General features: G+C 46.1%; 1 protein-coding gene across 1 annotated transcript; it reads right to left on the reverse strand.

Annotated features, from left to right (window-relative positions):
- Positions 1 to 1,371: 1,371 nt before the first annotated feature.
- PLBD2 (phospholipase B domain containing 2) lies at positions 1,372 to 24,726 on the reverse strand. Its single transcript, XM_083717349.1, has 12 exons — positions 24,442 to 24,726; positions 22,307 to 22,400; positions 21,132 to 21,290; positions 19,749 to 19,849; positions 17,510 to 17,724; positions 15,851 to 15,945; positions 13,901 to 14,061; positions 12,905 to 13,000; positions 11,613 to 11,684; positions 9,615 to 9,767; positions 7,401 to 7,563; positions 1,372 to 5,110 (listed from the first exon to the last, which is right to left on the reverse strand). Exons 1-12 carry the CDS (start codon positions 24,654 to 24,656, stop codon positions 4,943 to 4,945), a joined length of 1,692 nt encoding a protein of 563 aa, XP_083573475.1. The 5' UTR covers positions 24,657 to 24,726; the 3' UTR covers positions 1,372 to 4,942.
- Between the last annotated feature and the right edge of the window lie 222 nt (positions 24,727 to 24,948).

A 24,948-nucleotide genomic window follows, 5' to 3' on the forward strand; every position in this document is an offset into this window, starting at 1 on the left:
TCCAGTATGGTGGCATATAATTTTTAAATATTTTTTTAGTAATAATAAACTTATGTGGGTGGTTTTTAAAATGTTAAACAGCTGCTTCAAAGAGGGGGATGAATTTCAGTACAAAGGGATTAGCCCTCTTGTCCCCTACCATAGTCCTGACAAATATCACCCCACCCCCTGACCCCCAGCAACAGATTATCTCCATAAAGCAGGCATGTCCAAAGTGCGTTTCGGGGGCCTAATCTGGCCCACTGGTCGGTTTAAGCTGGCCCCTGCGGCAGTTCATTTCCTGGGGAAAATCCTTTTTAAAAAATCAACAACTTCAATCCTAAAAAAAAAAAGGTTAACAACTTTGGTTGGCCCTTTGGTCAGCTCTCATGGCCCTTCACTTCATCAAATCTGGCTCTCTTTGAAAAAAGTTTGGACAGCAATAATCCAGAGATTGGGAGGGTGCGCATGGCTCTCGCTGCCCTGGAATTCTTCGCAGCACCACTTCAGCCTTTCCAACTTCTAAACATTCTCCTAGGAAATCAGGACTGAAGTCAGTTCCCCAGTCAGCGTCAGGCAGCCGAGGAACCAACCCCCATGGCTGGTTGTCACAAATAGACAAGGAAAAGTTACTACCAACTGCTTTTTATTCAATATTCACAGAGGCCTGGGAATGCAGCATTGTGGAATAATGGTGTTGCCCTGAGTGAGTTTCCACCCCCTCCCTCTCTCCTCTTCATGTGTCATCACTATGCTTGCTGAAAAGTGCCCTCTGCCTTTGAGCTGTCTGCTCTCCTACTTTTAATGTCCGCCGGGTTCAGGGAGAGGTGAGGTCTGGAATGTTTTCTAAAGACACTGAGTCCGTCAGCTGGTGCTGCTTCTTCTTCATCTCCTATTATTTCCCAGCTTTTCCTATCATCTGCCTCTGAGCCGTGATCTCCCTCAAACCCCTGTTGTGATTCTGAACTGTCATCTTCTTCTTCTCTGGAAGGGTCAGGCTAGGGAGGCAGTCTCCACCATTCCTCCTCTGTTCAGTCCCTGACAGTCAGAATCGGATTGATGGGACAATGAAACAATACTACGAGATCCCAGCTCATGGAAACAAAAAGCTCTGATCCCGAGAATCTTAAAATTGCACAGTCAACTTCCTCTAGATTGGTGCACCTGTTTCTGCCAGCATAACCTGAGATGACACTGGCCTGAAGGTGTGTGAGTGATGGAAACAGGTAAAATGTGTGAGCAAAAGAGGGAAGCAAGGGTGTGTGTGAGAGAGAAGTGTGTGTGCATGTGTGTGTGATAGAGGGGATGTGACTGTATACACCTAACTGGTGATTTCAAACAATTCCCACCTTGTTTCCTCTGGGAAAATATCAAAGACCTTGAAGCAGAACATGGGATGTCAAGTTAGTGTTGATATTTATTAAAACCAAAAATAAATCATAACAATAACTTTTGATCATACAAGGCAAGACCGAATTCCCTTCATATAGCTGACCAATACACTCATATACCCTGATCCACAGGGACAGAGTTTATGCTACCAACAGACTGATTCATATCCTTTTTGGCTCAAGTATAAGGAAAAAAGGAGGAAAGACGTCCCTTGCAACTCCTAAGCATTGAAGGCAAATTGCTTTTTCGGGTTTTCCTTTGCGTTTTTCATGCTTGTAATTAGAATATAAAGCCCACATTGGCTCAAGCAGGGGGGTGGGCAAGCTTTGTTTAAATAGACACCCCTTCCCCCTTTCTAAACCACCAACTGGAGACTAGTGCAAAAGACAGAGACTGGGGGGAAATAAATTTGAGCCCTGGAAGTTTTTTGGGAGCATCCACACAGAACTGAATTTACAGTCCTTCCACACAAAAATGCAACTCCTGGTTGCTCCAAGCTTTCTTCAACTGAGCAATATATTTAGGGGAGGAAGGAGTTGTTTGGTTGTTGCTATGGTTAAACAACTGGAGAGGTGGAGATCCCTCAGTAGTTCCAGATCCACTTTCTTCTGCTCATCTTTGAGCTGGAACAAGTAAGCTCTACGTCAGCACTTTCTGCTCCCATGTTGCACTGTGCGCTGAAAAGCCTGCCCCCCCCCCCGATGCCCGTGCATAGAAAATACCAACTCTGTGCTTTATACGGAGAGAGGTCTCTGTACCCATACACTGCATTCACACAACGGGGGATTCTATTTTTCTGACATTTCCCTAAATGTTAATTCCTGCATTATTGTTCAGCTTCCACATGACATAAAAAGCACTTCCGGAGTGGTTTATACCATTTCCCCAACATTCCCATAACTGACAATTTCCATGTTATACCTTGAGTTTTCACATGACCTAGAAGCCCCTTCCTAGAATATATAGCACAAGTTTTCTTCCAGGGGAGAAAAAGAAATCCATCTGCAGATTAACATGAAAACAAGCTCCAAACTTGTGCTATATTTCACTACAGTTCTGAAAGCTCAAATATAATGCAGAAATTAACAGGGAAGTGTCTGGAAAACGGAACCAAAACTGCAGTGTGAATGCAGCCAGTTGGAAACAGCCAAGAGGCAGATTATCTATCAGAATGCCTGTTAATCGCCTACAGATATTTGGGTTGCGGGGGGAATTTGTGGCTACTCGATGATGATAGGAAAGGCACTTTGCGCATGCTCGGCAGAATTTGCTTCAATTCTGTAACAAGGTTGAGACACATGTGCCTCTCTGGAAGTCGCTGGGAGCGCCAGCCAGCATGGACAATGGGCAGGGTTGATAGGGAGCTGCAAATCAACAAGATCTTGGAGGATCCCTGCTCTGCAACGAAGTCCAAGGATTTGATAGAGGAAGCAGATTCAAGGCAACAGTAGCAAAACGAACCGTTAGCAAACGCTTCCTGTCATGCCAAGGGGTTGCTTTTAAGGCAGGAAGCCAACTACCTCGCTTTCACACATGCACGTAAACGCAGGAGAGAAATAGCAATACGAAGAAGGGCAGGATCTCATCGTTACAATGGTCTATGCAGCCGAGATCTACAGCAAGAAGCGAGCAGCTCTTTCTATACAAAGGACTGTATTCCCTCCTGGGCAATCTTCCGGGGGCCAGATGCTAGCGTTGGATGGGGCCAGAGGCAAGAGTGGGCAGGGCACAGAGTGTAGATTTTGCCCCTGGGCAGTGGGCTAGTTTCTACATGCTCTCAGATATACCCCTCTGTATCCAGGCAAACAAAAAAGGGGTATTATCAGACACTAAGGGCACATTCTGGCCAGGCAAAAACACAAAAGGAGGGCTGGTGAGGGATGTGTCCTGGGGACAGCTTAGGGGACATAAGGAGAGGTCCAGGGGCTACATTCAGGGCCCCCGTGGTGGCTTGAGGTTCTCCACCCTGACTTTCAACCATGTGTATGTACACACAACAATCAGAGAGAAATTGCAATATGAAAATCGGGAAGTCGTTCAGCATGGGAGAGAGATGCTTAGCCCAGGAAGAGCATCCATATAAATAGGTAACGGACTATATAAATAGGAAATGGCTTAGATTTTGCCCAGGTCTTCCCAGAACGATCCTGGGAATCCAAGCCTCTTGTGCGTGTGCCAGGGATCACAGGATAAATGGCTTTGTTCTGAATCACACCATTGGTCCATCTAGCTCATACTGTCTATGCTGACTGGAAGCAACTATTCATGGGTTTAGATGGAGGCGTTTCCTAGTCCTACTTGGGAGATGCCAGGAAGTGAACCTGAGGCCTTCTGCACACAAAGCACATGCTTCATCCGTGCCCCCCTTCCTGTTGTAGGAAGACAGGAAATGGCATTACACTGAGTCACACCATTGCTCCATGTAGCTCAGTATTGTCTGCACTGATTGGCAGCGGCTCTCTAGGGCTTCAGCCTGTTTTCTGCCAGCCCTACCTGGAGAGACCATTGGGGATTGAAGCTGGGCCCTTCTACATGCCAAGCATCTGCTTTACCACTAAGCTACAACCCTTCCCTGCTATGTCCATCTCTGCATGGGAGATTTCGGCGTTGTCTGGGAAAGCCATGCTGGTTGGAGTGAGTTAAGTGTGCAGACCTCAGGCACCCACACCTTTGGTATACGACCCGCAAAAGGAGGAAAATCCCCAGGAGTCAGGGCTGCACATCTTCCCTCTACAAAGCTCTTGTGAGCTCAAGACTCACCTATGAGTGTAACAACATCAGCAGCTGTGACCTCAAGATTCCCTCCCTATTATCTTACCCACACACTCAAGTCCTGAGCTGCAGTGTATCTTGTGCTAAAACAAGCTAAATATTCTTTAGCATGGCGAACAGAATCTTGCAACTAGCGCTGGTTATGATACAAGCTGTTCCACCTTAATCTTAGCGGCTGATGCTGCAATTTTGAGTAATTTTTGAAAGTTCTTATAGAAATAGCAAGGAATTATGCATGGTGTAATTAATGGAGGGGTACGAGATGGAATAATGCCCCCCTTTTACTTTTTGTGAAACTCCCTTATCTCTTATTTTTAGGCTGTTCTAGGGGGAAGTGTGATTTGGCTAAAACGGGGCGGGGGGGGAGTACAGTTCAGCAGGTGAGGTTTGTGGATTTCACACTCCCCTCCCTCTTCTTCCCCCCACCCCCAATAATTCACTTTACTCGCGAACACCAGCAATCTTAATTCAGCCACCCATCTGGCTGGAAGCAGGCGTTTGGCTGGACTCTTTCAAGGCTTATTGTTGCGTCCATATGGATTAGAAACTTTGAAAAGCAAACAAGCAAACTAACAGAAAGTTGGGATTTGCAGGCAGTCAAATCCAGCACTTCCCCCCCCCTCCCAGTGTCTCTGTGGAATCGAATAATCCCGATTGCATTCATTCATAATCAAGCACCTTTGCTCTTTCGAGAATAAAAAGCGACACGCCCACTCACAAAGCCCCACAGCACCAGCTGGGGTCTTGTCGAGCATGATGGGAAAAGTTTGAGACACACACACACAGAGCCCCTGAGGCATCAGCCCCAGCGGACCTGGATGGGCGAGAATTTCCAGAGGTCAGGATGGCCCATATGTATCAGATTGCAATAGGGAGAGGTGGTCCATTGGAAAGGAGGTAGGTTGTCCCAGGTTGGCCCGCTGGTGGCAATGAAACTGTAGTTCTTGGCCATCTCAAAGGAAGTGACCTGGCAAAAGGAAGAAGGTGAGGTAGAGTCAGGGACGCAATGACCTGTGCTAGCGTTTCCCAAAATTGCTGCCTCCAACCACCTGAAAACCAAATCTGGCAGGATGGTTCCTCAGATGAAGGAGCAGGATTTTGTCTACGTTTCAATACAATCCGCCGCCATCTTGATTCATGGTTTATTCTTATTGTGAACATGAGCAGACATTATTTTTTCCTTGCTGTTACATTTGCAATGGAAATATCTATCAAAGAATAGCTGTTTAAAACTGACTCCCCTGCAATTACCTTGGGGTGCCCCCAAACCATTTGGCCTTAACTATCACACTTTAACCTCAGTTATCTTAGCAACCAAGCCACCAGTGGGGGCTGCTGACATTCTTTTCCCATCTGTGTCCCTGGAACATCTCAAGGAGATGCTCGGCTTCACCCTGGTGTTAACTCAAAATACAGACATAGCAAAACATCCCAAAGGACCAGTTGTGCCAATTTCAGGGTCAGACAGGGAAGGAATGCAGCGTAGGAGTCATAAAAATGCAGGCACACAAAATCAAGCCTAATATATTCTATCCAAGGGTCCTTCTGGCAGTTCCCTCATTGTGAGAAGTGAAGTTACAGGGAACCAGGCAGAGGGCCTTCTCGGCAGTGGCACCCAACTTGTGGAACGCACTCCCATCAGATGTCAAGGAGATAAAGAACTACACAACTTTTAGAAGACATCTGAAGGCAGCCCTGTATTGGGAAGTTTTTAACGTTTTATGTTTTATTATGTTTATATGTGTGTTGGAAGCCCCCCAGGGTATGAATAATTAAAATATTGTTTGTTTGTTTGTTTGTTTGTTTGTTTGTTTGTTTGTTTATCAATCAATATCATAATCATCAAGGTTAAATTACTAGCTCGTACGCAGGCTGTGACCCTACCTGCCTGCAGACTGTCTCGTCAGAGTGGTGCATGCTCTGGTTACCTCCTGCTTGGACTACTGTAATGTGCTCTACGTGGGGCTGCCTTTGAAGTGACCTGGAAACTGCAACTAATCCAGAATGCGGCAGCTAGACTGGTGACTGGGAGTGGCTGCTGAGACCGTATAACACCGGTCCTGAAAGACCTACACTGGCTCCCAGTACGTTTCTGAGCACATTTCAAAGTGTTGGTGCTCACCTTTAAAGCCCTAAATGGCCTTGGCCCAGTGTACCTGAAGGAGTGTCTCCACCTCTATCGTTCTGCCCAGACACTGAGGTCCAGCTCCAAGGGCCTTCTGGTGGTTCCCTCACTGTGAGGAGTGAGGTTACAGGGAACCAGGCAGAGGGCCTTCTTGGCAGTGGCACCCAACCTGTGGATGCCAAGGAAATAAACAACTATCTGACTTTTAGAAGACATCTGAAGGCAGCCCTGTTTAGGGAAGGTTTTTAATGTTTGATGTTTTATCGTATTTTTAATATTCTGTTGTGGGCTGCGCAGAGTGGCTGGGGAAACCCAGCCAGATGGGTGGGGTATAAATAATACAGTGGTACCTCGCGTTAAGTACTTAATTCGTTCCGGAGGTCCGTATTTAACCTGAAACTGTTCTTAACCTGAAGCACCACTTTAGCTAATGGGGCCTCCTGCTGCTGCCACGCCATCAGAGCCCGATTTCTGTTCTTATCCTGAAACAAAGTTCTTAACCTGAAGCACTATTTCTGGGTTAGCGGAGTGTGTAACCTGAAACGTATGTAACCTGAAGCGTATGTAACCTGAGGTACCACTGTACAGTACTTTATTATTCTTATTAATAATAAAAAATATTGTTTGTTTGTCAATCAATCAATATCAACACCATCAACATTAAGTGTAATTAATATTGAAACATGATTAAAATCAAAAATTTCTACGTCAACTGTGAGAAGAGGATGCTGGACTAGATGGGACCATCGGCCTGATCCAACAGGCTCTTTTGATACAGTGGTGCCTTGCAAGACGAAATTAATTCGTTCTGCGAGTTTTTTCGTCTTGCGAAGCACCCAAAATCCAAAACCCCCCAAAAAAGTTTTACAAGTTTAACTTACCAAATGGCTGCAAAAGAAGTTTTGGAAAAGCTTCAAGAATCACCAAAGTCTTCAAAAACCTCAAAAAAGGCTTTTAAGAAAAAGGAAACAAACTTGCAAGACGTTTTCGTCTTGCGAAGCAAGCCCATAGGGAAATTTGTCTTGCGAAGCAACTCAAAAAACGAAAAACTCTTTCGTCTTGCGAGTTTTTCGTCTTACGAGGCATTCGTCTTGCGAGGTACCACTGTATTATGATATTCATAACCCCATACCTTCATATCGGTGCCTCCGTGTGGCCTCTGACGCAGGGCCCCAAAGGGGTAGGTGCCATTAGCAGGGTTCAGATCTGAGCGGGCGGCAATTGCGTTTTCGCCATTCTGTGGTGGATCACAGCCTTGGCACCGGGACAGTGGGTCCTTTGGGAAGTTGTTGTACCTGCACGGAGAGCACAGGGAGGATGTGAATAGGGACAGGGCAGTCAGGGCTTCAAGCGATGGCATAGTGGGAGATGCAGAAATGCAAGGGCTCACTGTGATGGTCCTCTTAGCTACTCACCCAAAACGTTGGCCACTATGTTGGTCCATATACACACATAGAGCTCCAAAGGAGATGGAGCAGGTGGAATTATACCAAATTCATTAGGATCAGCCTAAGGCCTGGATGGTTTTGGAAGATACTTAACTTGCAAAACACAGTGCAAAACACAAAAGGTTTTCGGCCCACTGAAACGCAACCTTTTGCTTTTAATTGGAAACGCAAGCCATCTTGTAAAGAAGGGTGAGCATCTATATACCACTAGCATGAAGCGGGAACCCTGTGCAAGAAAAAGAAAGAAGTACCTAGCCTCTGCTTGACTGTATTGCTTGTTCTCCTTATCAACTCCTTCAGTTGACAGAGCAAGGAGGAGACATCAATTATCCTGGCGTTCTAGCAAAAAAAAATGACAGGGCTGCTCCTTTTCTGAACATTTCCTGGAGCTGTGCTTCCCCACAGGATGAGTTTCGGGGTGAAAACCCCCCGTTTTTGTTGGGGGAAACACTTGTGTGGACTTGGAAGAGCAAACTAAGGAGCTGCTACAGCAGAGAGACCCGGCGTGAATCCGTATATGGACTAGTATAATATTGGAAGAGCATTATCTTTTTGGCATCTGAGCCAAAGGAAGTAGGGGTTGGTGGATTGGTCAATTTCCATTCTGTGTCAGTTTCACACGCACTCCATCACAGGCCCCTCCGCTCCCATTTTCCCCAATTTAAAAAGACAGAAAAATGCAACCTCCAACCACCAGTGACAGAACACCTGCTTTGCATGCAAAAGGTCCTGAGTTCAATCCCTGGTATTGCCGGCTATAGCTGGGAATGTCCTTTGTCCAAAACCCTGGAGAGCCTGGTCTGCTGGTCAGTGCAGTGAATACTGAGCTAGATAGAGCAATGGTCTGACTCATACAGTGGTACCTCGGGTTAAGAACTTTGCTTCAGGATGAGAACAGAAATCGTGCTCCGGCAGCGCAGCAGCAGCAGGAGGCCCCATTAGCTAAAGTGGTGCTTCAGGTTAAGAACAGTTTCAGGTTAAGTACGGACCTCCGGAACGAATTAAGTACTTAACCCGAGGTACAACTGTATAAGGCAGTTTCCTGTGGCTTCTAAAGCATTCATTTTGAATGCATTTTAAATACACATTCCTGCATGTTTTCAATGCCTTTCGCCTCTTCTAAAATATACATGTTTGTCTGCTTTTTCCTGATAAAGGCATTTAAAAAACAACAACCTGAAACTGCACTGCAGTAACTCGGAGCGGGGCTTTTAGTATAGCTGCCCCTGTTCTGTGGAATAGTATTCCTGTCACAATACTACCCCACAATCTGCACTTTCGGGAAAGAGTTGGTTTTTTCTTCTTCCGACAGGCTTCCCAGCTGGATAAATGGGCCTTTACCATGAAGGTTCAATCGTTATGGTTTTAGTCTGGTTTTAAATATGTTTTCATGTGTTTTTGTTTTCAATTACTTTATATGAAAATTGTGTTGAGATGGTGGTATAGAAGGCGATTAATAACAGCAACAGCAATAATAACAACAGCAATAACAGTAGCAATGGCAATAATATTGATATAATTAAATAAATAAATAAATAAATAAGTAGTAGTAGTAATAATAATAATAATAATAATAGAAAATTTGGGCAATCCAACCAATGGCTATGATTCGATTTGCAAATAAGCATGGGACTGACAAATTAAATGGATTCAATTTACAGTGCAGAGTGAGCAAAGATCTTCTCCATCCCAACCAGGGACAGTGTTTCACACGAGCCGGTGAACACCCAGTCCAATTTCTAAGTCAACGTTTTCTCCAATTCATGCCTTGCTCCAAAAAACGTGCTGTCCAGCTTGCAACCCAACCCCATTTCAACAGCAAGGAGACAGCCGTGTGGTATCCATTATTTGTTCATGCAACTCCCAGCCTGCAGGGGGCAGCACGGCTGGCGTCTTACCTCATGAGCTGGATCATTGAGCCCATGTCCCGGACCAGCGTCTGGTTGCGCCGGAAAATCTGGGCTCGGGGGTTCTTCTCATAGGTGAACCAGTCGCCATATTTCTGAACCAGCTGAGGAATGCCGCTGGTGTTGAAGATTTCTTTAAAATACCTGGGTGTGGGGAAAAAGCCATTGAGCAATGTTGGGGGGCTAGAGGGGAGTCTATTCTTTATTTGTTGCATTTACAGCCTGACTTTCCTCCAGGGAGTTCAAGGTGGCACACATAGTTCTCCTCCCCATTTAATCCTCACAACAACCCTGTGAGGTAGGTTAGGCTAAGAGAGAAAGCAACTGGCCCCAGGTCACCCAGTGAGCTTCACGGCCGAGTGGGGACCTGAATTCAGGTTTCTCCAAGTCCTAGTTTGGCACTATAACACATTGGCTGGTGTGGGACTAGATCATGGCTCAATCCAGAGGTTGTCACTTAGCTCCTGAAGGAGGGTTTCTCAGCGGCAGGACAAATTGTAAGGCAAAGCTTTCAGCCAGCATATACCATATTTTTCGCTCTATAAGACACAGCAGACCACAAGACGCACCTACTTTTTGGAGGAGGAAAACAAGAAAAAAAATATTCTGAATCTCAGAAGCCAGAACAGCCAGAGGGATCACTGCGCAGTGAGAGCAGCAATCCCTCTTACTGTTCTGGCTTCTGGGATAGCTGCGCAGCCTCCATTCGCTCCATAAGACGCACACACATTTCCCCTTACTTTTTAGGAGGGAAAAAGTGAGTCATAGAGCAAAAAATATGGTAAACCCTTGCTCATGGGATTTGTACTGGCTGTCAGATACCGGGCCAAATTAAAGGAGCTGGCACGGATCTAAGAGCCCCCATACAGCTTAGGACCAGGTTACCTGAGAGACCGCCTTATCCCTTACACACCCAGTAGATTCCTGTAGTCTGTGGGAGAGTCTCTGTTGCAATTTCAAAAGATCTCAGAAGTCCACTCTGCAGTAACTTAAAACGGCTCAGGACCTCAATACCTCAAGGACTGCCTCTTTCCATATGAACCTACGTGGACCCTGAGATCATCTTCTGAGGCCCTCCTTTGTGTGCCTCCTCCTCAAGAAGGGTGGCAACAAGAGAACGGGGCCTTCTCTGCAGTGGCTCTCCGTCTGTGGAATGCTCTCCCCAAGTAAGTTCGCCTGGCACCTTCATTATACATCCTGAGGCAAAAGCTTTCCTTTTTCACCAGGCCTTTGGCTGATTGACATCCAATGCCCTTTTAAAATGTGTTGTGGAAGGGGGGATTTATTGGGTTGTTTTTGGTTGTGAACCGCCCTGAGATCTACAGGTATTTAATAAATTAATAATAATAATAATAACAATATAAATAAACAAATCAGAGGAGTAGGGCTTTTAGCGTGGCTTGTGGAATAAGCCTTGTGGAATAAGCCAGGCACCTACTATCTGCACTGTCTTGAAACAACTGAAGATGTTTTTTTTCCAACAGGCTTTCTCAGCTTGCTGGATGTATCTTTTCCATTTGTCCCTGCTTATTAGGGTTTTAGTCTTGTTTTAAAGGCATTTGTCGTTTTCGACACAGATGCCTTTTGCCTCCCAAGGGAGCAAGACAGAGATCAGGCAGTGGAAGGAGCCAGGATAGCGAGAGGCAAAGAGAAACATGATTTTGCATGTATGTATAGTGGTCTTTTAAGCACTGTGACGTGCACTTGTTTTTATAAATCGTAGTTTAGCAATTATTTATTGCTAAGAGTTAATTTCTGTTTAATTATGATCTGCTGATATTTTGAGAGTTAATTTTATTGTGTGCTATTATATTCTAACAGATTATAGAATATTACTTCATTTGATATAAGTCGATCCATTGGATCGGATTATGACAAGGTGTGCGTTCTTTGTTGTATATTTTGCTGCTATAAACCGTGTCGTGTGTAGCAACAGAGAAAGGTGGTATACTAAATAAAAGTGAAATGAAAATGAAATGTAATCCTTACGGCACATTGTAGCTCGCCCAGTAGCCTTCTTGGTAAAGCAGTTCGGTCTTGTCATCAAAAACCACCATCCCCCTGGAGAGATCAAAATATTGTTATTTAGAGAACAGGGGGAAAGTCAGGCACTCAAGTCTCAGTGCTGGGAAGACCCCGCAAAGCTCTCATCTCCTCCCAGGTGCTGTGGGAAGCTGCCTTATACCAAATCAAATCACTGGTCCATCCAGTTCAGTATTGACAGGCAGCTGCCCTCCAGGATTTCAGGCAGGGGGTCTCGCCTATCTGGAGACCCCCCTGGGGATTGGCCTAAGGCTGTCTGCATGCAAAGCAAGTGCTGGAACCATTGAGCTACTGCCGAATTAAATAGTTGAATTAAATAGTAAACTGTCTAATAATAGTGAATCAAACGACTGCCCTATCTAGTTCAGTACTGTCTGCCCTGAGGGACGCGGTCTAAACCACTGAGCCTCTTGGGCCTGCTGATCAGGTCGGCGGTTCGAATCCCTGCAACGGGGTGAGCTCCTGTCTCTCTGTCCCAGCTCCTGCCAACCTAGCAGTTCGAAAGCACGCCAGTGCAAGTAGATAAATAGGTACTGCTCCGGCAGGAAGGTAAACGGCATTTCCGTGTGCTCTGGTTTCCATCACGGTGCTCCGTTGCGCCAGAAGTGGTTTAGTCATGCTGGCCACATGACTAGGAAAGCTGTCTGTAGACAAACACTGGCTCCCTCGGCCTGAAAGCGAGATGATCGCCACAACCCCATAGTTGCCTTTGACTGGACTTAACCGCCCAGGGGTCCTTTACCTTTACCTGTCTGCCCTGACTGGCAACAGCTCTCCAGGGCTTCAGCCAGGGTTTTCTCCCCTAGCCATACCTGGAATTCAACTAGGGGGCAAAGCAGATGTTCGCCCACTGAGCTATACTGAGTCAGACCACTGATTCATGTAGCTCAGTATTGTCTACTGACAGGCAAGGTTTCAGGCAGCAGGTCTGGAGGTCCTGGGAATTGAAACCTTCTGCATTCAAAGCAGATGATCTGCCACTGAGCTATGTTTTTTCATCTCCACTTTGTGACAAAGTGTGGGCTATAAAATCGATGCAAAGCTAATAATAATATAGTTTCTTGGTTCACAGCTGCTTGCACTTATCCTAGCTCAGTAAGCCAGGATGCTGGGCTCAGTGTTACCTGCGAACCTGGCCTCTATTAAGCAGGGAAAGCGCAATATTTAAAGGTGTGTGGAGATGAGGGCGAAGCTGGGCATCCCTGCTTGTCCAACGAGGTACAGTTTAGAGCACTTACGGGATCTGCTCCAGCACCGTGAGGACACCCTTCTGGAGGCTGGCCTTCCCTGGGACGAAAGATTTATAATCCACAATCATCCATTGGTTATTGTACCTGTGGCAAAGAAGCAGAACAGGTGAGTGCCAACATGCACAATGCTTTTGGAATTAAGAGTGGTGTGAAAGTTGCCTAGGGGCCCCTGAATCAAGCTGCTCCCTCTCAGCCTAATCCACATCTTCTATCTGCAAACAGGGATAACAGCACTAGTCTACCTTGCAGGATTGTTGTAAAGGTTTTAAAGATGAAACACGCATGAGCATGATTTGTCCATCTTGCTTCATTTCCCGTGGTCTATCCCGGGCAGCAAAAAGCTACTCCCACCAGCTTCTTCTCTCTTTTTCTTATAATATTTATTATTAATTTTCAATTACCATCCAATAGCCTCATTACAACAATTCCAAATTATAATACAATTACTAATACCTATCATTCAAATACTGAATTATATAATTTAGGTGCCCCCCACCGCGTGCTAGAATCGATGGTTTGATGTTTTTCTTTATTTCTGCGTTCCGAACTCTTATTAATTTCAATTACCTTCCTGTCAAAATAATAATCCCTTACGCAACAACTGCAATATTAATAACTTCTATTCGTGTTGACACATTAAATGATTTCTAGAAATACAAGTGAGGCACTCAGACTATATCCTTGTTCTTCCTGTGTGTGGCAATTATTCTGCCTGTGGTGTTTCTCCCTGTCCTTGTAAAATGTTATGTCTCTCTTTCCCCCAGTTGTTGCTGGTCTACACCATGCCTTGGACGGAACTGATAGCCCATTCTGGTTTCAGAAATATCTCCATTGCTCCATCCCATGCTTCGTTGTTTCGCAACTTTAACAACGCCAGCTTCTACCTGACCCCGTAAAACTGGAGACGCCATTGGGGCTTGAACCCGGGACCTTCTGCATGCAGGACCTGTGCTCTACCTACGGAGCTATGGCTCCTCCACTCACGTGCCGCTGTTGAACTTCTGGAAAATGGCCGCCCACTCCATTCCGCTTGTTGCCAGCCGGTTGGCCACGATGTTGCGCAGCCACTCTAAGACGCTCTCCTCGGGTTGGATGAACGTCCACAGGCTGCTGTTGCTGTTCCCAAGGGTGGTTTCCAGAGATACCTGCAGAGGGAAAAGGCCCTGAGCAAGCCTTGCATCTGGGAACCCCAAGATGTCTGATGGGGGGTTCCCAGATGCAAAGCTCAGTGGGAGGACACCTGCTTTGCATGCAGAAGGTGCCAGGTTCAACCCTTACGCCAGCCTTTCTCAACCTCTCAACCTCCCCAGATGTTGGACTACAACTCCCATCATCCCTCACCACTAGTCCTGCGAGCTAAGAATTATGGGAGTTGTAGGCCAACAACAACTTGGGACCCAAGGTTGAGAAAGGCTGCCCTATGGCATCTCCTAATAAGGCCAAGAGAAGACCCTGTGTGAAACCCTGGAGAGCCCCTGCCAGTCAGTGTTGACGATACTGAGTCAAATGGACTGATGGGTCTGACCCCATACAATACAGTTTCCTGTGTTCCTATGAGTTTATCTGCAAAAATTCAGTGATTTCCAGAAGCGCAGAAATAAAGCCATTTGCTTGATGTTTTCCTAAACAGGAGGAATTTTCAAAGGTCATCAAGGCAGCTTCTGTGCCCTTCAACAGGGCCAATGATAGCTCAGTTGGTTAAAGCATGGTGCTGATAATGCCAGAGTTGCAGGTTCGATCCCCGTATGGGGCAGCTGCATATTCCTGCATTGCAGAGGGTCGGACGCAATGATCCTCAGGGTCCCTTCCAACTCTGCAATTCTATGACTGTCCCAGTAGCACCAATTTGATTCTCGACCTGGGATCTGGAAGTGGGGATTGTGTCCATGGTTCAATCTCTAGCATTGAAGAAGAAGAAGAGGAGGAGGTTTGGATTTGATATCCTGCTTTATCAATACCCTAAGGAGTCTCAAAGCAGCTAACATTCTCCTTTCCCTTCCTTCCCCACAACAAACACTCTGTGAGGTGAGTGGGGCTGAGAGACTTCAGAGAAGTGTGACTAGCCCAAGGTCACCCAGCAGCTGCATGTGGAGGAGCGGGGAAGCGAACCCGGTTCACCAGATTACAAGTCTATTGCTCTTAACCACTACACCACACTGGCTCTCTTTGGGCTGGAAAAGACTCCCTGTCTGAAATCCTGGAAAGCTGCTGCCAGTCTGTGTAGAGAATACTGAGGTAGATAGACCAAAGGCCTGAATCAATAGATATTTTATATTCCTACTGAATTGTGTTTGCCCTGAGTGCAGGGCCTAATAATAATAATAATAATAATAATAATTTATTTGTATCCCGCCCTTCCCGGTTCAAAAACCGGGCTCTGGGCTGCTAACAACAAATTTAAAACACTTAATTGTAAAAGCAGCATAAAATACAGTATAAAAACATGAATAACAATAAAATTCAAAGTTCAGAAATCAATTTAGAGGAAATCCATCTAATAAGCATTAGATAATCCCCAGGGCTAGCTGGCTGAATTAGTCCTACAGGGGCCAGCGAGGAGGCCAGGGGAGAATTAGCTGTGGGGTCTCAGAGCGGGTAATCTTCATAAAAGGGGAAGGGGAGGGAAGAGAAGGGAAATAAAAGGTCAGGCTGAATTCAAATTAAAGGCCAGGCAGAATAGCTCTGTCTTACAGGCCCGACAGAAGGCAGATAAATCCTGAAGGGCCCTAGTCTCATGGGACAGAGCATTCCACCAGGTTGGAGTGCAGGACCTACTATTCTGCATGCTACTAGCTATATTTAGCCAAGTCTCTTTAGGTTCCAGTTTGAACCCATCTCAGATGACATCTGCATCAGAGGAAGGTTCTGTATGCTGGCTGTAGGTCAAACAACTCTTTATCTAGGACAGCAGTGGAAGAGACAGGGGCCACTCACCAAGCCGCTACTCAAGATGTAGAAGTCATCGCCAGAGAAGATGGCGCCTGGGTAGGAGGAGAAAGACTGGACGTACCCAGGGATCAAGCTGTCACCTGGGGAGCCCAATTGCAAGCAGTCGTCAGCGCTTCGATGGCAACAGACACCACCCCCCACCCCACTCCAGTAAAGACCTTCGATTCTTATAAGAATAAAAGATAATCATTATAAATTATTTGGAGATGGTATTGTTATAAGAATTCTAAGGTCCCAAATAGAAAATAAATGTTCATAAATGTACATGGCAAACACATACCTAAGTATATAAACCACGTGTCTGAAATAGTACAGGAGAGCAATCCTGAAGCCAGTTTGACTTCCCCAGTGACTTCAAATATTCCTCTGCAGTACGGGAGGCAAATGGGGAAAACCCCGCTATTGTCTCTTTGCTCACAAATCCTGTCTTAAGGGTGTATTTGTGTATGAATAGGGTGAGCCTGTGACTGGATTCAGGAACTGAGTATTTACCATCACAAAAGAATGGCCAGGCTGCCCCGGCGGAGCAATCAGTGGCCATTATCAGGTATCCCGACAAACAGGATTTTTGTTGGAGACCGCCTCCTTCTGTGATGTATGTATGATGTTTTGGGGGGTGGTCTAGAGCTACAGGGTGGGCAATTTCAAAAGTCTATTATAAGGGCTTGGACACGATTGTTTGCGGTTTCTCTCCTCCCTCCCTGTGTGTGGTGAGTGGGGACCCTGTTGCAATAGTTTAATAAAGATCAGGCTTATTAGCTGCTTTGATTCTCAATATTCTCTGGTTGGCCTCTGTTATTTTCTCCTACTTAAGGACTCTATATGGGCTCATGGATACTCCATATGGGCTCATGGATACTCCATAAGGGAAAAGGAACAGTTTTTCCCTATAACAGTATTTAACACCAGTTGGATTAAATCATATAAACAAGGAATATTTGGTGTTATGTTGGAGGGGATGCCAAGAAACTGGGAATTACATTCACATGTGGTGCAGGTGTAAATATGTACAATTTTTTCTGGCAAATATTGTAAATATTTGTAAATATGTACAATTTTTTCTGGCAAAGGAGATAACAAAATCATCGGATTAAAGCTGGACCGAAAGTCCAGAGGTAGCATTATTACCAATTTACATTGGGGTGGAAGGTTCGCAGGCTATGAAGGACTTGCTTACAAATTTATTGACAGCTGCAAGAATTATGATAGCTAGAAAGTGTTAGGGGCAAGCAGAATATAAAATGGAAGAATGGTATAAAGAGGCGCAGGATATAGCTATTAAATGATAAATTAACATGTGCCATTGAGGTAAGATGGGGAATACGCAGAAGAAATGATTTTGAGGAGATATGGAAGGCGTTTGTAGAATTTGTACTGTTAAAACGGAAAGGGGTCAAACCATCGCAAGAGGTGTTGACATTTTGGGAGGTTGGATAGTTACAATGGAACGGTCTCCATTATTCTTATTTATTTATGATTATTACTTTGTCACAAAAAAGAAAAAAAGAAAAGACATTTGAAAAGCCTGCTAGATCATCTCTGAACACTGGCCATGCTGACTGGGGCTTATGAGCACTGTAGTTCAACAACATCTGGAGGTCAATGGTCCCTTGCTCCACCCCACATCCTTTTCCTGCTACTCACTGCGGGCTGAAGTCCGGAATGGCAAAGTATACTTCTTGAGGATGCGTAGCATGGACTGGTATGTATTCCAGGTATCGTGGGAGACAAGGAGGTCCTGGTTGCCAGGCAACAGCTTGATGAATGCCGAGCAGGACCCAGAGCCAAGGACCCGGTGGTTTCCAGATTTGTTGAAGGCCGATTCCAGGTCTTCCAAATCACCCCCCAGCTGGAACAAACTAGCAGAGGCGATTCACATGACAATGATTTTAGTTGTTATTTATTTCACAAAATTTACATGCTGCTTGATTGTAAAAGAAAAAAAAGAATAACCTCAATGTGTTTTACAACAAGAATTTAAAAAATCATTTTTTTTTAAGAATTCAAGATAATTAAAAGCAACGACCAGACTAAATCACGTGTCAACGTTCCACACGTCTGCATAGGATGAACTAAACAGGTGCCGAAAATGAACGTGCCTGCCTTATGTCAGTATGCAAGGAGTTCCAAAATATGATGTTGATTATGTATTAGATTTCTTACCTGCCTTTTACCATAAGACCTGAGGGCAGGTTAAATCCTCTTTTAAAGCCATCTAAGTTGGTTGCCACCACTACCTCTTCCAGGAGGGCTTATTATTAAGGTGGGGCATCCCACACCCAAACCGTGTACGGTAGTTCTTTTTTGGGAAATAGGCAGCTTCAGCCAGCATGGCCAATGGCCAGGGATGATGGGAGTTGTAGTCCAACAACATCCAAATACAGTGGTACCTTGATTTATGAATTTAATCCGTTCCGGAAGTCCGTTCTTAAACCAAGGTGTGCTTTCTCATAGCAGGGGGACTCAATTTACCAATGGAACACACACAACAGGAAGCGGAACATGTTCTACTTCCAAGGCAAAGTTCACAAACCAAAACACCTACTTCCGGGTTTGCAGCGCTCTTAATCCAAGCTGTTCATAAACTAAGCTGTTCTTAAACCGGTACCACTGTACTGGGAATTGTTAAGTAGGGAGGGATGCAGTTGCACAAATCCTGCTTGCAGGGATGGGGCATCTGGTTGGCCACAGTGAGAACAGGAAGCTAAGTCACATGGTCATGTTGTGTGGATGCCTGACGATCGTCTTCCAAAGCAACTACTCTATTCTGAACTTAAAAAATGGAAAGCGTAATGCTGGTGGTCAACAAAAGAGGTTTAAAGACTGTCTCAAGGCAAATCTAAAAAAATGTAGTATCAACACTGACAACTGGGAAGCACTGGCCTGCGAGCGCTCCAGTTGGAGAACAGCCTTTATCAAAGGCGTCATGCGCTTTGAAGACACTCGAACTCAGGATGAAAGGGAGGAATGAGCTAAGAGGAAGGCACGCTTGGCAAACCCTCACCATTATTAACTCCCATCCAGAAACCTATGTCTCCGCAGTGGAAGGCTGTGTGGATTCAGAACTGGCCTCCACAGTCACTTATGGACTCACTGTTAAAACCGTGTTCATGGAAGACAATCTTACTCGGCTACGAGTGATCGCCAAAGAAGAAAGAAGAGGTCAGATGGGCTACTGACCTATGTTCCTATGTCTTTTTACCTATGCCTGTATTATTATTATTATTATTATTATTATTATTATTATTATTAATTATTATTATTACAATTAATTTACCAACCCCTTTCTTAACCCTAGTCTCAAGGATATTTACATGTCAGAAACAGTTAAAAACCTCAAAAGCAGCAAATACATTTAAAAACAAGACTTAAACCCTAATAACTTATGGTAAAGACCCAAACGGTTCCATTCCTTACACTCTAGCTGCTTCTTAATGAGGGATAGCGGCTTAAAATTCATCGTAGCCAATGAAACAAAAAAGAAACATGTCACACATTACACAGGAACAAACTCAAATATTCCCCAGCTGCAGTCTCCAGGAAAATCAGCTTGTCAAAAAAAGTAGGCTTCCCAACTGGTTGTTGTTTTTTAAAAAGCGAAAACTTTTTTTCTCAAAATGGAGTGTAGCCGATGGCTGTAGGACTTTATGTGTGTACTTGTATCTGTGTTGCGGGTGTGTTGCGTGCAGTTGTCGTGAGCGCATGTGTGCACACTAGTGATATGTCCACGGTGCCCAGGACAGTTTAAATATGGGCCCAAAAAGGTTGATGACCCCAGACTTAAACATCATGTGTCACTGTCAGTCCTGTGCGGAATCCGGGCACCCGTGAAATGTCCCCCCTCCTGCATTGTCTCACAGGTGCAAAAGAACCACAGACTTACAGAAAGCCAAAGGGTGCGATGGAGAACTTGCCGATCGGGAAGGCCACCCGGCCGTTATAGCCATCCTCAAGGCCCTTCAGCTGCAGCAGGGTGAGGCGTACCTGGGCATTTTGATGGAGAACACACAGGAATCACTCCCAGAGTCAAACCTTAAAAGCAGCCAAGAAACAATCCGAGACGTAGTTTGGTCCTCGGATCAGGAGAAAAGAAAAAGCTAAGAGCAATTACGCTGCCATATGGAAGGCAATGAACCCGCCAGCTTGCAGACTGAATATTAATTCATTCAAACAATTGCACAAGACCAAACTGACCAAAATTAGCAACCATTAATGTTCATGTTATAAGGTGTTATATCCCAGGGTCTTGGGACTTGAAGGAGGGACCCTGCAGCTGGATACTATGCGCTAAGCGACTGGTTTTTCCGGAGGTGGAAGGAGTCCTCAGGTAGCTGGTAGGACCCTTTCTTCTCATGCAGCATACAAAAAAAGGGACTTTTGCTCAGAGGTGCAAAGAGCACAATTATTCTGAGTTCTGGGGTTATTTGTGTGGTATGCATGTCATGTGAACTCCACTAGAGCCTTCCCAATGTCACAATTAAAATGTGCGCCTTGTACCCACCAGATGTCAGAGAGAAAAATAACTACCAAACTTTTAGAAAACATCTAAAGGCAGCCCTGTTTAGGGAAGCTTTTAATGTTTAATATGTTATCGTATTTTAGTGTTTTGTTGGAAGCCGCCCAGAGTGGCTGGGGAAACCCAGCCAGATGGGCGAGGTATAAATAAATTATTATTAATTATTATTATTATCTTTAAACCTAGTGTTAGTGGGTTGGCAACCCTAAAAAGAAGCACTTTTGGCAACCTAGTAAGTTACTGTTTGTTAAGAGGCATTTGTGCTTATGATATACAGTAGTCACACACAATGCTTGTAAAAACACAGCACCACATCTCTTTCTATTATATCCTTGTAAAAGTTAAGTTGCGTTTTTAAATCTGGCTTGTTGTTTAAAAGTTCACTGCACAGTTCCACCCACAAAGTGGGCCTTGAAACCACCACTCAACCCCCTCTCCTCCTTCTGATTCGTGGTTTTCATCACACAGTGCCTGCTTCTGCAAAATGGTATCAGAAACCGACACACTTTTGCTGGCATGTTTTCGTTTCCCTTTATTGTGGTTTAACCAGGGAATGATGGGAATTGTAGCCCAGTGAGGGGAACAGGGTGTGTGTGTGTGTGTGGATCTCCTAACAACTCTCAGCACTCTATAACAAACTACAGTTCCCAGGATGCTTTGGGGGAAGCCATGCCTGTTTATAAAGCGGAATGATACCGATTTAAAGGTACGATGCGGGTGGCACCCCAGCCTCAGAACAGAATGCCGCACCTGGTACCAGTATTCAGAATCGTCCGCTGCCTCCATCAGCTGCATCATCCAGGCGAGGTTGGCTTCAATGTATTTCTTCAGCTTTTGGCAGTAGTTGGTCTGGTACTTGAACGGCCCACAGTAGCCCACCATCGTGTTCATCCAGTGCATGTAGATGAGCTGCAAAGGCACAAACATTTAAGTCGGCTGAGCTAGATCCAGAGCGAAAGGCGGCTGTAGCTCAGCAGTAGGACATGCTTTGCATGCAGAAGGTCCCCGGTTCATGTCGGACTTGTGTTGGACCAAGCTCCTCCAATGTGATCAAAGACCTGAGCCTTTGAGGAGGCTCCAGGCACATTCCCCCATTACGCAGAGTATCCAGCATGCAGGGAAGGACGAGAAATATGACTCCAAGCACTGCACAGTGGCATAAACAGAAACTAACAGTTCAATCCCCAATGGCATCTCCAGGTAGGACAGGAAATGTCTGAAACCCTGAAGAGCTGCTGCCAGTCAGTGTAGACAATACTGAACTGGATAGACGAGTGGTATGACTCAGAGTAAGGCAGCTTCCTATGTTTAATTCACCCCCATTGGCCAGGATTGGGACCTATAACTTAAGTTAGGTACAGTGGTACCTCGGGTTACATACACTTCAGGTTACATACGCTTCAGGTTACAGACTCCGCTAATCCAGAAATAGTACCTCGAGTTAAGAACTTTGCTTCAGGATGAGAACGGAAATCGTGTGGTAGCAGTGGGAGGCCCCATTAGCTAAAGTGGTGCTTCAGGTTAAAAACAGTTTCAGGTTAAGAATGGACCTCCAGAACGAATTAAGTACGTAACCAGAGGTACCACTGTATGTTAATTTTAATATCCTCCCGAGTAAAACCTTCCATATTCGGTGGGAGTTTGGAAGCCCTTCCTGAATCTTTCAAATTCATTCAGAACAGGCAGGGGGTAGCTCCTTGCTGCTCCAGGTAACATGTAACAATGGCTTCCGGGTCCGGCACTCTGCCTGTGTTCAGAGACCACTGCATCTGTATTCATCCTCCATAAGTGCCATCATGGAAGGTGAATTTCTAGGTTAATGCTTGCCTCAAATGGTTTTGTCCTGAGAGAGCTGAAGCAATGGGATAAGGGTCTTCAATAAAGCTGGAAAACGTGGAGGGTGGAGGCCGTACGCCAACACTTACCTCCTGAGACACAGCTGCTTCTGCCAGCCCTGCCGCGTAGGCCTGGAGGCTGTCATTATACTTCTCATTGGTGGTTAGTTCCAGGGAGGCCCATCTATAAATGAGACAGAAAGAGAGAGAATAAAAAGTATTGAGAAGGCCAGCGAACGAATCCATCTGTCAAGTTTCCCCTCCTTGCACTACAGCACCCTTCTGCTTGAGTCCTTAAATGAGCTCCCCTGTCACACTTCAAATCAGCTTCAAGCTTCTAGTCCAGGCTTCCTCAACCTCGGCCCTCCAGATGTTTTGAGACTACAATTCCCATCATCCCTGACCACTGGTCCTGCTAGCTAGGGATCATGGGAGTTGTAGTCCCAAAGCATCTGGAGGGCTGAGGTTGAGGAAGCCTATTCTAGTCCTCAGTATGAAGGCTTCCTACCAACTCCATGACCCGGGGTCATCAGCTGTAAAGTTTGCCAAGTGTGGAAAATTCAAATGCAAACTCAAGACCCATCACGTGAACTTTAGTGTGAAAGAACTTCAGGCCTGGAGGAGCCCAATCCTGCCCTCTAGGAATCTCTAACTGGCCCTTGGGACTGTCCCCAGGTCATACCATCTTCACAAACACACCTTCTCTCCTCCGTCCCCAGGCTGCATCATCGCTCCCCAGATTTGCTTCACAACCTCCTGGAGTGTTTTGTTTTGCCCGCCTGGTATATGTCCTTAAAATCTGATTGTGCCTCTTGCTTGCCTGAATAGAGTGGGGTGTGTAAGCGTGCTGTGCCCGATTTGGCCTCCAGCACACGGTTTACAAACGCTTCAGGTTGTGTTTTTTTGGGTTATGGACGCACCAAAACCCGGAAGTACTGGAACGGGTACTTCCGAGTTTCGGCAGTCGCGCATGCGCAGAAGCGGTAAATCACGCTTTGCACATAAGCATCGAATCGCAACCTGCGCCTCCCGCACGGATCACGTTCGCAACCCAAGCGTCCACTGTACTGAAATTTAACCAGATGGTTTGGTACTCAATCCATCTTCCCAGGGAACTCTGGGAATTGGTAGTTCTGCGAGGGGAAGGGAGGGAGATGGTGTGTGTGTGTGTCCTAACAACTCTGAGACCTTAGCAAACAACCGTTTTTAAAAATAGCCAGGGATCTGGTAGAACAGTTCCAACTACATATTAAATGGTTTGGTCTTTTTTAAGGGGAAATAGGATCAACTGAAGAAGGGTGAGATGAATTAAGAAAAATGAAATGTGGATCTAGCTAATGGAGTCAGTTGTGTTGATAACAGGTTATTTAAAAAAATGAACACTGTAAAGGAAAAATTAGTCCATTATTATATATTATAGGAGACTGAAGAGTATGTTGAATAGAAGATTCTTAATCCCATTGTAACACAACTTGCCCTGTATTGAATTGGTGTGGGTGTTTATAGGAACAGTATGTTGTGTCGAATTCGAGGTAATCAATGTGTGCCAGCATAGCCAATAAGAGTTTCTCAGTAGTCCTACTGGGGTCAGCAAACCGCACTCCTCCCTGCTGCGTCCTGCTTTCGAATAAATGCTGCACATAACTTACTTAAGACTCTGGACTTCATGTTAAGTCCCTTCTGAGTCTTGTGACTGTTTACTTTGAAATGTCGCAATCCGACCCTTTCGCGTTAGTGGCGCCTCCCTGCTCATTCTACCCAACGCCGCCCTGGATTCCTGCCCCCGAGGGCACCGCTTTTTGCAGCGCAGCGTGGCACGCACGAACTTCAACCCCACTGCTTTCATTTTGCACCTGCTCCGGGTCTGCGCGCTTTTGCAACGCGGCCCCTTTGCGCGTTTACTCGGAAGTAACCCCCTCCAACAAAACAAAAACACCCGGTGTTCATTTGAGCTTGCACTCGGTAAAAACGTGCACGAGAATCGGACGCTTGCAATGCGCGTTTACTCGGAAGCAAACCCTACTGCCTTCCTCTGGGTTTGCTCATCACAACACGCGCGCCTTGCAAGGCAGTCCTAGCAGCCTGTTTACTCGCAAGTAAGCCCACCTACGCCCAACAGGGCGTGGTCCCAACAAGAAAGGAAACCGGTCTAGGACCGCAGCCTTGCCCCAGACACCGATTTGACCCGCTGCAGTGGGCGGACACCCGTCTGCCTGCCTACCTACCCGGTCTCCTTGATGCCCTCGGTCAGGTTAGCCCAGGCGACAGCCGCGGGGACCCAGCCAGTCACAGTCTCCAGCTGTCCGGATACGGGATCCAGCACTACGGAGCAGCTGCGGGTCGGTTCCGAGCCGGCGGCGGGGAAGAAGGGAGGCGGCCGGGCGGCCTGCTGCGCGATACCGGGCAGGATCAGGGTCAGCAAGAGCGCAAGTCGTGCCATGGTCGGATCGAGGGACGTCCCCACCGGCCCAGGACGGAGGCGCGTCCAAGTCCCACGTGAACCGCTGATGCAGCCGGAGGAGGAGGAGCGCCGAGGAGAGACGGCCCCTCGCCGCGACCGGCGCACTGTCCCCGCGACGGCCCCAGGGGGGAGCCCCAGGCCCGCGATGGCGAAGGATCGGAGCGCGCGTCTACATGCCTACCTCCCGTCCCAAGGTGAGTTGAGTGGAAACTTAGGCACTTGGTGACCTTAAGGTTGTGGCCGCTGAACCTGGGTGTCAATCCCGCGCAGG

The sequence above is a fragment of the Podarcis gaigeae genome, assembly GCF_964106915.1.
Source record: "Podarcis gaigeae genome assembly, chromosome: 16".
Classification (NCBI taxonomy): domain Eukaryota; kingdom Metazoa; phylum Chordata; class Lepidosauria; order Squamata; family Lacertidae; genus Podarcis; species Podarcis gaigeae.

Excerpts from the sequence above, each read along its gene's own strand:
- PLBD2 (XM_083717349.1), bottom strand. The coding sequence starts at position 24,656 with ATGGCACGACTTGCGCTCTTGCTGACCCTGATCCTGCCCGGTATCGCG. Across the intron at positions 19,850-21,131 it reads ATTCTGAATACTGGTACCAG|GTACGCCTCACCCTGCTGCA; the intron begins GTGCGGCATTCT and ends CAAAATGCCCAG. Across the intron at positions 11,685-12,904 it reads ACGGTGCTGGAGCAGATCCC|GGGGATGGTGGTTTTTGATG; the intron begins GTAAGTGCTCTA and ends TGATCTCTCCAG.